The sequence below is a fragment of the Haemorhous mexicanus genome, chromosome 28 (assembly GCF_027477595.1).
Source record: "Haemorhous mexicanus isolate bHaeMex1 chromosome 28, bHaeMex1.pri, whole genome shotgun sequence".
In the NCBI taxonomy this organism is placed as follows: Eukaryota; Metazoa; Chordata; class Aves; order Passeriformes; family Fringillidae; genus Haemorhous; species Haemorhous mexicanus.
Window position 1 is genome coordinate 2,016,669 of NC_082368.1, and position 13,100 is coordinate 2,029,768.

At 49.1% G+C, this 13,100-nt stretch overlaps 1 protein-coding gene across 1 annotated transcript in view; it reads right to left on the reverse strand.

Moving 5' to 3' along the window:
• WNT3 (Wnt family member 3) overlaps positions 1 to 13,100 on the reverse strand; it is a 37,146-nt gene that overhangs the window by 7,239 nt on the left and 16,807 nt on the right. Inside the window, exon 2 of the mRNA XM_059869621.1 lies at positions 5,173 to 5,414. Coding sequence (XP_059725604.1) covers positions 5,173 to 5,414 — 242 coding nt within the window. The remainder of the gene's footprint in view (positions 1 to 5,172; positions 5,415 to 13,100) is intronic.

The following is a 13,100-nucleotide window of genomic DNA, read 5'->3' on the forward strand; positions in this document are numbered from 1 at the left end:
TTAGATAAGAGCTGACCTTATTTTGCAAAGAGAAGGGAAAGGAGGGAAGAGGAAAGCAGGTTTTTCTCCTCTCCTTATCCCAGACTGCACACCTGCAGTATAAATCATCTTGGGGAATCTGCTTGTAAAAACATGATCTTACCCCACATTCAGGAGCTGGTTTTTGGGGATTTTTGGGGTTTTTTAATAGCTGGGTTAGAAAATAAGACTTGGAAAAAAAGAAAACATAGAATCACAGAACTACAGAACAGTTTGGGTTGGGAAGGGACCCTAAAGCCCACCCATCCCACCCCTGCCATGGCAGGGACACCTCCCACTGTCCCAGGCTGCTCCCAGCCCCAGTGTCCAGCCTGGCCTTGGGCACTGCCAGGGATCCAGGGGCAGCCCCAGCTGCTCTGGGCACCCTGTGCCAGGACTGCCCACCCTGCCAGGGAACAATTCCTCATTCCCAATATCCCACCCATCCCTGCCCTCTGGCAGTGGGAGCCATTCCCTGGGTCCTGTCCCTCCATCCCTTGTCCCCAGTTCCTCTCCAGCTCTCCTGGAGCCCCTTCAGGCCCTGGAAGGGCTCTGAGCTCTCCCCAGGTGAGCACCCCCAGCTCTGTCCTTCCTCACAGGATGATCATCAGTGGCCTCAGGAAACCAAAGCCTGGGCAGTTACAGGAGCCAAAACCTTGTGATTCTGACTCTGGAGAGGGAAACGTGGAGAACTCCAGGGGGGTGAGGGCAGAGCCTCACCAGGGGTGTTGCTCAGCAGCTCCCAAATGGACTCAGCCCCTGGGGTTTCCCTGAGCTGCCTTTGGTGTTCTCTGCCCTGCCAGGGGCTGCAGGAGGAGAGGCTGGGGCTGTGGGTGACACTGGGGAAGGAGGGAGGTGGGGATGGGAGGCCCTGGAGGCAGCAATCCCTTGGGAATTCAGGGAGGGCAGCCCTGTGCCCCACACTGGCAGCAGAGCTCACAGCCTGGAGGATGTCCCAGGGAGGTTTGGACACGCACTTGGGCACGTGGGGCTGCCCAGCTGAGCTCCCCCACGCTGCTGCTCTGCAGGCTGAGCCCTCCTCCACTGGAGGTGACCATGGCTAACAAGTCTGCAGCTCCTTTAAAATGAAATTGTCCTCAGTTTCTTTTCAGGCTCTATTAGAAATGATTTTTGGTGCTGCTGATGTGAGAGCTGCACCTTTGAAGCTTTTCCAAAATAGCCTCAGTCTACCTGAGGGAGCAGCAGCTGAGATTAACCAAGCTAATGCTGACAGGGGATTTCCCTCAGGTGTTTGTGAGGTGAAACCCCAACCCTTTGTTGGCCAAATGCAGAGTGTGAGCTGGGACAGGGATTGCCCAAGTTTGGGTTTGGGTTTTGTTTGTGGGGCTGCACCCCTGGGTGTGCTGGAGGTCAGGAAAAGGGAACATGGCAAGGGTGGCCACAGGATGCAGATTATGGGCCCAAAACTCTTGGTTTGAGAACCACCTGAAGGGGCTCCAGGAGAGCTGGAGAGGGACTGGGGACAAGGGATGGAGGGACAGGACCCAGGGAATGGCTCCCACTGCCAGAGGGCAGGGCTGGGTGGGATATTGGGAATGAGGAATTGTTCCCTGGCAGGGTGGGCAGGCCCTGGCACAGGGTGCCCAGAGCAGCTGGGGCTGCCCCTGGATCCCTGGCAGTGCCCAAGGCCAGGCTGGGACAGTGGGAGGTGTCCAACCCAACCCAGTCTGTGACTCCTGTTCCTGCCAAGGAAGAAGCTGAGTGGCACCAGATGCTCTTTAAAAGGTCCTTTCCAGCTCAGACTGCTCCATGATCCTCTGAAGGCCCAGGAGTGTCCACAGGACCAGCAGGGCTGCTCCCACCCTCCCCACCACTGCCAGCACCTCTCAGCTGTCACCAACCTGTGAGCTCAACCACATCCCCTTCTCTCCTCCCTCAGAGCCTGCAAAGGTTCTGTTTTTTCTGCTGCAGACTCTGGGAATCTCAAAGGCTCCCTGTGTTCCTCACTGCCACACAGTGACACCAGTCCCATCCTCAATCTGCTCATTAATTTTGAAGGCAGCAGGGAAAAGACACAAGCACAGTTCAAAAATGTGAATAATCCCCAACATCAGATGGGCTGGGCTTTGATGTGTCCTCCTCTGCAGATGATGCTGTTTATTTTTAACTGCTCCACTTACAGGTGAGTGAGACACCAGGATAAATCCACCCTGGGAGCCTGGCAGGGCTGTCTGGAGATGTGTCACAGTGGGACTGGGAAAATAAGTATCTATCCAACGTGCTCACTCATTTTTCTCCATCTGTCAGAAGAGTTTCAGAGCTCTGGGTGATATTTTACCTTGTCAGCTCGGGGTGTGTGGAGATGCTGAGGCAAGTCCACACTTGAGGCTTTGCTCGAGTCCCTGCAGCCGAAAGAATCTTAAAATATTCTCTATAAATTCAAAGTTCAGTTTGCTCATTACAGGGAGGATGGCTCAAATCTGATCTTTAAGTGCTTTCCTGCTGACAGAAATGGTGCTGAGAGATTTTCAGTGTCTCAATGCTTGAGCAGTTCTTTCATAACTTGTTTAGAATTTTTATGACAGTTTTTTAGTGACTGTTTTTAGAGAAAATTAAAACTTTCTGATCTTTTAAGTGCTGAAATTTAGGACAGGCTTTAATTTGGCAGCAAATCAGAGTGTGTTGAGCCCTGCTGACAAGTTATTTGGTAGTAAATACAACAGTTACCCCAAAATACACCCTGGCACAACAGAGGGGAAATGAATCTCATGGTGCCTATTAGTGCTCTAATAAGGTTTGACAATCCTGGTTCCTGCAAAGAATCCCACATTAACACAGAGGAATGATTTTCACTGGAATTCTCAGCTGACATTTCTGGGATCTGAAGCGATACCTACCCTTACTGGGAGGCTGAAAGTTGAAAAAAAGGATATCATGAACTGTTTCTTTGCAGAATTTTGGGGCTTTGTAAGAAAGGTTCACAGAACTCCTGAATTCCCAGGGGACTGATGGGAAAGAGTCCAAAGTTCTATTCTCACCCCAATTTCTCCAGTTCCTTGAAGTCTGTACCATAAAATTCCCATTTCCAAAGCACCCCTGCAAACAATAACTTCTGTGCAATAAAGAGATTTTGGGCTGCAGGGACCCAGTGGTGTCAACAGCCAGGAAGAGGAGGGGGAAATGGTTTTGTTGTGTTTACAAAGCTGTGAAACCAAGACACCACCTGTGGATGTCCTCTATGCTGAATGTGGCACAGAGTGAACAGAATCCATGGGGGAAAATGGAGATTTTCATCCACTGGGAGTTTTTAATTCATCATTTGGTTCAGTTTTGTGGGAATGCCTTTTTCACCTGGGCTCTGGGACATCTGAGATTGTCATGGAGCCATGCTGGGGAGGGTCAGGCTGGATCTCAGGGAAAGGTTCTGTCCCCCCAGAGGTGCTGGGCACTGCCCAGGCTCCCCAGGGAATTCCAGAGCTCCAGGAGGGTTTGGATAGCACTCACAGGGATGCCCAGGGTGAGATTGCTGGGGGGTGTGGGCAGGGCAGGAGCTGCACTAGATGATCCCTTCAAACTCAGAGAATTTTGGGATGCTATCACTTGTCCCTCCAGCCTCTCCTTCCAGGCTGTTTTGGGGCCCTTTCTCACTTTTTCCAGTGTAATGCCCCATGATCTCACTAGGAGTGCCAAATTTATGGTGCCTCATCAATGCCCCTTGATTTCCCTGGGAATGGCCATGATGTCACTGGGAATGGCCATGATGTCACTGGGAACCCCAATTTTCTGGTGCCTCATCAATGCTCCAGTGTGCCTGATCCATGCCAGTCTAGAGAGGTGGCATTTCAGGAGCAGGGGATGAAGAGGAGTTTGGAGAAAGGAGATGGAAAATGATTTTCCAACCTCTCCTTGTTCCCTGCTTTTTGGGCTCATTTGTGAAAATATTCATTGAAATCCCATTGAAAAAAGATTTGTTGAACTAAGGACCATGGGTTACAACCGTGGTTCCTCACTGGAGGGGAAACCTGAGCCCAGGGCCCTCCTGGGGTGGGCAGTTTGTGCTTCAGAGGCTCTGCCTTGATCCCAAAGAGCTCAACCACAGCCCCTCTCCTTGGCTTTTCCCAGGGTCTGCTGGACCCAGATTGGAAATGCCCAGGACAGGGAGTGGAGCCCCTGACCCCAGAACATGTGAGAGTGCCTGGGGCTAAACCTTCCCCTCCTTTATATCCTCCCTGGCCCTTCTGAGCTCCTGGGATGGGAACCTTTCCCTCCTTGTGATGGGAACACACCAAAACCTTGGAAGAGAAGGAAAGTGGAGAAATCAGGGTTGAAAGCTGGCAGTGTGGTAACCACATGTCCTCTGAACAGAGAGAAGGGACAGCTCTCTCCCAGGATTTTCCTGGGAAGCTGTGAGAAAGCTCACAGAGAAAAGAATAAGAAACAATTCTTATCTCCACTTGCCACACCTGCTGTTGTGCACATGTGGAATGTGTTTTGAAAATTGTTTACCAAAAGATTGGGCACTAAATGGTGTTTGGAGAGATTGACCAATTAAGACAAAGCTGTATCACTGTCTGTAAGAGTTACAAGCTTCTTAATTATATAGAATAATATCTTAGAGTATAATAAAACAATTAATCAACCTTCTGCAATCATAGAGTCAATATTAATTATTGCAACGACACATCAGACCCTCTCCCTGTCCAGCAGGACAATCCTGGTGCATCCCAAAGCCCAGGGGAGCTGTGGGAAGCTCAGTACACAATCCTGGTGTATCCCAAAGCCCAGGGGAGCTGTGAGAAGCTCAGTACATAATCCTGGTGTATCCCAAAGCCCAGAGGAGCTCAGTACACAATCCTGGTGTATCCCAAAGCCCAGAGGAGCTCAGTACACAATCCTGGTGTATCCCAAAGCCCAGAGGAGCTCAGTACACAATCCTGGTGCACCCCAAAGCCCAGAGGAGCTCAATCCACAATCCTGGTGTATCCCAAAGCCCAGAGGAGATGTGGGAAGCTCAGTACACAATCCTGGTGTATCCCAAAGCCCAGGGGAGATGTGGGAAGCTCAGTACACAATCCTGGTGTATCCCAAAGCCCAGGGGAGATGTGGGAAGCTCAGTACACAATCCTGGAGCACCCCAAAGCCCAGGGGAGCTGTGCCAGCCCTGCCCCCAGCCCAGCTGCCCCCCAAGGTTACCTTTGTCCAGGACAGGCCCGAAGATGGCCAGGCTGTCGTCGATGGTGGTGCAGTTCCAGCGGCGGCCCCGGAACTGGTGCTGGCACTCCTGGATGCCCAGCTTCACCCCCTCGGCCACGCTGGGCATGATCTCGATGTAGTTGCGGCAGAAGCGGAGCTGCTTGGGCACCAGGCCGGGGATGGAGCCACAGAGGATGGGCTGGGAGCCCAGGGAGCTGTACTGCTGGCCCAGGGCCAGGGACCTGCGGGGACAAGGACAGCGGCTGCAGCTCTCGTCACTGAGAGCAGCAGGCACAAGGTGCTAAGGGCTCCTCTCAGGGCAAAGCAGGAAGGATGGAAGTTTGACAAGAAAGTCTCACAGATACGTATGCTTGGCAGAAAGATTTTTGAATGTGGAATCTGAAGAAGGAATAGAAATGAGAGCAAGTTTTGATGTAGAAGAAAAGAATTGCTGAGCCAGTCTTGCTGGATAACCAAGGAGGCAAAGGATATTGAGAGGAGCAGTGGATTTGTCTTTCCAAACAAGCTGTGGGTCTGCTGGTAGATAAAATCAGCACTGGGAGACAAAAGAAACAATGGGAAGGATTCCACTGATTGATGAATGGAAGAAGATATTTGCTTTTACCAATAAACTTTAGGTCTGCTGATAAATGAAATTAGACATGGAAAGATGAAAGAAACAATGGGGAAGAAAAAACCCTAAATTCCATAAGAATTAAAAATTAAAAGGGAGGGTTGTACATTAGAGGGGAATCTCTGCTTTCAGGCTATCAGGAAGTCTGAACCTCCCAAGTACCTCAGCCAATGGGGAAAGAGAGAAGGGAAATGAGGCCAGGAAATTGGATAAAAAGGAGGCTGCATCCTCCAAAAATTGGAGAGACCCCAGGGGAATGCCCCATGGCCTCTGCCTTTATTTGAATAAAGTCAAAGGACTCCTCTGTCTCCTTTTTGGACATAAACCTCTGGTGTTTGTGGATTAATTTTCCTAACAGTATGTTAGTTAGAAGGGGATTTTATGGCTTAGGGCAAAGGATAAACCCACCCCAAACAAGAAAATGTTTTTACCAAGCAGAAAGAGAGCACAGGCAAACAAGTCAACAAATGTGGCAAGTAGAAAAAAGGTCTCAGAATTTTCTACTGCAAGAAAACTGAAAAACAACTTCTAGCTTAAACTGTAATGTACTGACTGTGAGTGATTGGAGAACAGTGACATGAATGTGGTAATTAGAGTAGTTATGATAGGCTATAGATAATAGTTCAGGGATAGATTGGTTCTGCTGTATTAAGATGCTCAGCAAAGTATAGGATGCAGTGTAACCAAAACCAAAGTGTCTCCAGACCTGCCTGCAGCTGGAGCTGACAGCTGTAGGCACAGGCTCTGTCACCCACAACCCTGGACTGCATTTTGAAGAGCCACCTGGAGTCCTGCATCTCTCATTCAGGCTCTTACAGAGAAGCTCACAGAAGAAGAGAAAGAAATTCTTATTTCTATTCACTGCTGCTGTTGTTTGGCACATGTGGAATGTGTTATGGAGATTGTTTGCCCAAAGTGATTTGTTGATTAGACATTAGTGGATGTTGTTTTGATTCCTTGGTTTACTGAGTCAAAAGCTGTGTCCTGACTGTCTCAGACAGTCACAGGTTTTTCTTTAGTATTCTTTAGTATAGCATCTCTTAGGTATGTAATTTAGTACAGCATTAGTGTAATATAGTACAGCTTAATAAAGCAATTGTTCAACCTTCTAAATCATGGAGTCAGAACATATTTTTCCCCTACATTAGGGTCACCCGACATCAACAGGGGACAGTGTCAGGGCTGGGGACCCCCCCATTCCTGGCCATGCCCTGCCCTGGTGCCACTAATCACCCCAACCCTGCCCCCACCATCCCCAGGGGTGTGGGAAATGGATTTGTCAGGAATTCTCCAAGCCTGGCAGAAGGCTCACACAGTGAGCACCTGTGTGCAAACCTGGAGATGAGAAATGCTGACTTAGAAATGTCATGGAACAGCACAGACATTGCTGAGAGAGAAATGGAACCAGAAACTGCTGCCCTGTGCGGGCTGGCCTAGCACAGAGACTGGACAGAGCTAAAGAATACAGCAGGGATTTATCAGGAGGCCTCAGTGGATCCACCTTGGGCAGCACAAGGGCCCAGCCAGGGCTGCACCCCAGGTGAACCAAAATGGGCACAAAATGCCCCACAGGTCACAGGGTCTCTCACTTTTATAAGTTCTGCTCCATTTGCATCTTGCAGTTCATTGTCCAATTGCAGCTCCAGCCCATCCAGTCCCACCCTTCTTGTTTTTCTCTCTCCAGCCCACAGTGTTTGTGCTCTTGGGCTGAGATTTGGATCATTTGTCCTTGGTGCCCAGCTGGAGCAGGAATTGTTTTGTCTCCCTGCTCTGTGCACAGAGCTCACCATCCCCTCATGTGAAGCCCAGAGCCACCCACTAAAGCAGCACAGAACCTGAAAAATAGAAAAGCTAAAACCTGAGGCATCAAAACAAGTTTCAAAGTATGGCCTTGCAAATAAGATTAGATACTTTGGAGAAATAGAACCATGAAAGATGCATTGTAGCAAGACCCAGGAGGGATAATTTTAGATGATTGGCTCTAAGACATTTACAGCATGGTGTGGCAAAAGCTGATAGGCCAAAAGACACTTACAGTGTATTGTAATTAGGAAATAATTGGCTTCTGATTGTGATGATGTGAATTATAACATCTGTATTGTCTCACCCTTCACATGAGACTGAAAATGGAATAAAAGCTTTTAAAACACCTCTCAGTTGCCCCATCTCTGGGTCAGAAAAGGGCTTTATCCAACACTGCGGTAGTTTGATGAGCCAAGAGCTCAGGGGGACAAAGTTCTGAACCCCAGGGATCCCTGAGAGAGCAGAACTCTGCTGACAGCCCTGGTGTGGAAGGGCTTTCACAGCTGGGGACACCCCTGGCCTTGGGGGGCACAGGGGACCCAGCTCTGCATGGAGCCACCCTGGGTACTCCAGAGCACCTGAGAACCCCCCCAAAGGGGCTGGAGGATCTGACAGGCCCTGCCAGGGGCTTTAAGGCTCATCCAGGGCCACCCCTGCCATGGCAGGAACACCTTGCACTGTCCCAGGGTGCTCCAAGCTCCATCCAAGCTGGGCGGGGACCCTTCCAGGGATCCAGGAGCAGCCCCAGCTGCTCTGGGCAGGAGCTCTTGGTTACAAACACTGTCCTGCTTGGCTCCCTGACACCAGTCAATGCTCGGCTGATCCCTGAGCTTCTCACACAGCACTGGGGAAGCTGGGAGCCAGCAGGGAAAACCAGCTCACACCTGGGATCCTGCTGCCTTTGCGAAAACCTGTTCCTGCCTGGAGGGGGTTTTCTTGCACAGTTTTGGGATGTATTTGGTGTTTTCCAGGTCTGGTCAATGTTTCTACTCTGAGCAGTGGCACTGGTGCATGCTGGCAGTGCTGGCCTGGGCACAGTGTTGGGAGCAGAGTTTCCATCCTGGCTGTTTGTCTGTCTCACACTGTCACTGCCAGATTTTCTGAAAAATCCCTTTGAAAGGATTTCTTCTCCTAGGAAGATGAGAAGCCTCAGAGAAAAAACAATATAATCTCATTTGCTTCTCCCTGTTTGGCTGCTTTGGAATGTGGCTGGACATTGTTTACCAACAGGTGCAGGTTTGGTTGGTTTCATGTGAATTGTTTTTACTTAATGACCAATCACCATCAGCTGTGTCAGACTCTGAGGACTCAGTCACGAGTTTTTCATTATCATTCTTGTTAAGCCTTCTGGCTGTATCATTTCTGTCCTTTCTGTATTCTTTAGTATAGTAAAAATTAATATAATATAATATAATATAATATAATATAATAATATAATATAATATAATATAATATAATATAATATAATATAATTAATATAATATAATATAATATAATATAATATAATATAATATAATATAATATAATTAATATAATATAATATAATATAATATAATATAATATAATATAATATAATATATATAATCTTTCTGAGAACATGAAGTCAGATTCTCATCTCCCACCTCGTCCTGGGGACCCCAGCAAACTCAGCATCACACCTGCTGCAATATTCACCTATTTTAATTCTGGTGCTGTGCTGACTGCAGCCCTTTGTGGGCAGGGGAACACAGAAATTCTTGGGATTGCCTGAAGATCAAGAGCAGCAGCAGGGAAAGTTTTGCAAGTCAAAGCATGCAATGGGTGTTCACATCTGAGAGGGGAAGTGTCAGGTCTTGACTGAATGTGGAGAACAGACCAAACCTGACAGAATTCCAATGAGGAGAGGGACTGTAGCAGCTTTCCACTCAGGAATCCCCCTCTGAGCGTGTCTGGAGGTTGGAGCCTTTCCATAGAGGGGACACCTGTGTCACCACAGACTCCCCACCCAGCTCTGCAGTCCTTGGGGGTCAGCAAAACAGACTAAAACTTCATTTTAAAAGGAAGTTCAGCTGCCTGAGCATTAGAGGCTGATGGCCCAGCCAGGCAGGAATGGGATGTGGGCTTTGAATGTTTAACTCTCAGTTTTCTGTATCTCTTCCACAACCCATCCTCCCTCCAGGAGATCTCTTCTGTTCATGGGCCATTCATTATTAATTATCTTCTGTCCATGGCCACTGAGTGTCCCTGCAGGGCTGATCAAATTCCATCATCCCAAGGGGAGATGCTCCACCCAGGGGAGGAGCCAAGCATTCCTGCCTGGATCCAATCTGACCTGGGAACAGCCCAGCAGCCTTTGCCCACTGCATTCCCAGAGGAGCAGCTTTCTCCTGCCCTGCATTCCCAGAGGAGAGCAGGCCCATCTCCAGCAGCCCTGGAGCTCCAGAGGAAAACTCCCCCCTTGTGCAGGATCCCTGCTCCAGCAGAACCACAGCTGGCACTGCAGGAGGGCTGAGCCCCCCTGGGATGGGACTGTGCCCCCACCCTGAGCCCCCCTGGGATGGGACTGTGCCACCACCCTGGGCCCCCCTGGGATGGGACTGTGCCCCCACCCTGAGCCCCCCTGGGATGGGACTGTGCCACCACCCTGACACACAGGGAGCAGGGCCTGTTCTGGCAGTGTCTTTTGTAGTGTTTTTTTTTTTTTTTTAAATTTTTTTTTACAATTGCATTTGTATTTTTAATTTCCCTACTAAAGAGCTGTTATTCCTATTCCCATATCTATTCTTGAGAGCCTCTTAATTTCAAAATTATAATAATTTGGAGGGAGGGGTTTACATTTTCCATTTCAAGGGAGGCTCCTGCCTTCCTCAGCAGACACCTGGCTTTCCAAAGCCAGACACTTGTTGCAGATTCTCTTACACTGAGTGTCCTCAAAGGGAGCAGAGATGGAGCTGCAGGTCTGAGCCCTTCTGGGAGGGGGAATTGTTACCCTGACCTTGCTGCATCAAAGCCCTTTGGGTGGAAACCAGCTGAGTTTGGCTGAAGAAATGTAAAACCAACGTCCTGAGGCCACCTGAGCTGCAGAGTCCATCTCTTGGAACTGGAATTGTGTTTGGGACATGGGGAGCTCAGAAATCCCTGCTGAAAGGACAAGAGGAATGGGGGATGCCAGAGGATCAGGACTGCTCTCCTGGTGGTCTGGGGGGAGCAGGGACCTCTCTTCTCCCCCAGCACCAGGCAGGATGAGCTGGGGAAGGAGTGACTAGCTCCAAGCTGAGCTGCCAGCCAGAAAAAAGCCATTGTGACCTCCTGGCATGGAGCAAAGCCCAGGAAATGCTGGCAGAGGAGCCTGGTGAGGTGCCTGGGGGTGTGAGCCACGGCCTGGGCACAAATGTCACCTCTCTGGGAGCAGGCAGGACGTGGCACAGCCCTGGAGCTGCTGCAGGCTGAGCCTCAGTGGCATCTCCAGGGGAGTGCAGCCACCCCCTCACACTCAGCAGAGGGAAATGAGACATCCATGGGCAGGAGGACAGGGTGGTGTTGATGGAATTGCATTCCTCAGCTCTGGATTTGCCTACAGCTTCCCTCCTGAGGTGTTCAGGGTGATTCTGTCCTTCTGTTTGCCCCTGGAGCTGTGGCTGGGGCTGTGCTGGCTCAGCCAGGTCCTGCTGCAGAGCTGGGGTGGTTTAAGCTGGCTCAGCCTGGCCCTGCTGCAGAGCTGGGGTGGTTTAAGCTGGCTCAGCCTGGCCCTGCTGCAGAGCTGGGGTGGTTTAAGCTGGCTCAGCCAGGCCCTGCTGCAGAGCTGGGGTGGTTTAAGCTGGCTCAGCCAGGCCCTGCTGCAGAGCTGGGGTGGTTTAAGCCTCCTCCTTGTTGTAAATGGGATGTTAAACACGGGCAGGGGACAAAGGAGCAACAGCAGCGAGCTGAGGCAGTGGCTTATGCTGACAGTTTGATCAGTCTATTGGAAAGACTTCTGAGAGATTGTTTAGTTACAGTGGGGAGAAGGGGAAGATTAAGACTTTGTGTCCAGCAGGAGAGGGCAGGACAATAGCTGCTGAGTGGGAATTCAGACCTGGGGCGTGCAAAGGCACAAATCTCAAAGCAAAAGAGCAGTGCCCAACACTTGTTGCAGATTCTCTTACACTGTGTCCCCAACTCCAGCCTGTGCCTGCCTGAACAGAGCTGCTGGAGCCAGGAAAAGGGAACTGCTCACCCTCAGGTGAGGGATCACACTCGGGTCACACTGCCCTGCCTGGCTCTGCAAGGAGGATTTTTCCTGCCCCCAGTGCCCATGAGGAGGGAGAGCCCACTCAGAGGTTGTTGTGCCAGCAGAGGAGGATGGCACAGGAGCTGTTGTGTAGGGGGATCAATATTATCAACATTCCTGAATGTATCAATATTCTCTGACTGAAGCTTAAGTCCTCCAGCAGCCTTTGGTGAAACACCTGAGCTCTGCAGGGCATGGCCAGGGCACAGGAGTTCTGCACACCACGAGTCCAAGGCAACTCAAATGTCAAATAATAACTGTGATAACTTCAAGGCACACAGGGACCCCAGGCTCCCTCATGGTGGAGGAAAGACAGAGGTTCCCTATTGTATTTAGGGAGTTTTTGATGTAGGGAATGATTTGTATTTGATTTTATTGATTTAGAAGGTTGAATAATTTTTAAATTAAATTTATATTATGATATATTTATATTTATTATAATTATGGTAAAGAGACATATGATATGATATATTATATAATATGATATGATATGATTATATTACATTATATTACATTATATTATGTTATATTACATTATATTATTACATTATATTATAGCATAGCTTAGCATATTATAGCACAGCATATTATAGCATATCATCACATAACATAATATGATATTGTATTATATATTAAAGAAGAATTGGTGATTGTTTGAGATAGGATACAACTTTGATTTAATTGGTTAATGAAATAAAATAACTTTTACTGCTGTTCAATTAACTAAATTATTTTAGGTAAATAATTTTCTTAACACATTTTACATGTGTAAAATTAACAGGAGTAGTAAGTAGAGGTAAGAATTACTTTCTCTTCTTCTTTTTGTGCTTCTCTAGGAAAAAACTTGTGAGAGAGAATGATGTCTGTCTCTGTTCAGAGCATGTGAAGGCCACAGTTCCCCAGATGGGCTGTGCTGACCTCTCCAGTGCAATGGCTCAAGGTGCTGCAGGGTTCCTTGAACCCACAGGCACTGAGGAAAATTCCTCTGTCCCCTGATGATTTTTTCCCCTACTGCTCTGTTCCTTTGTGACCCAAACAAGCTTTGTACAGAAATCAGCTTTAACCTTTCCCAGGTGCTCTGCCTGCAGCTCATGTGGCAGAAACATCCAAGTCTGCAAACCCCAGAAACCTGCAAGGTCTGCAGACCCCCCCAACCTGGGGGCAGCCCCAAGCCCCGGGTGAGGCTGCTGGCACAGGAACACAGCCCTGACTGATGCCCTGTGCAGGCTGGCCTAGCACAGAGAC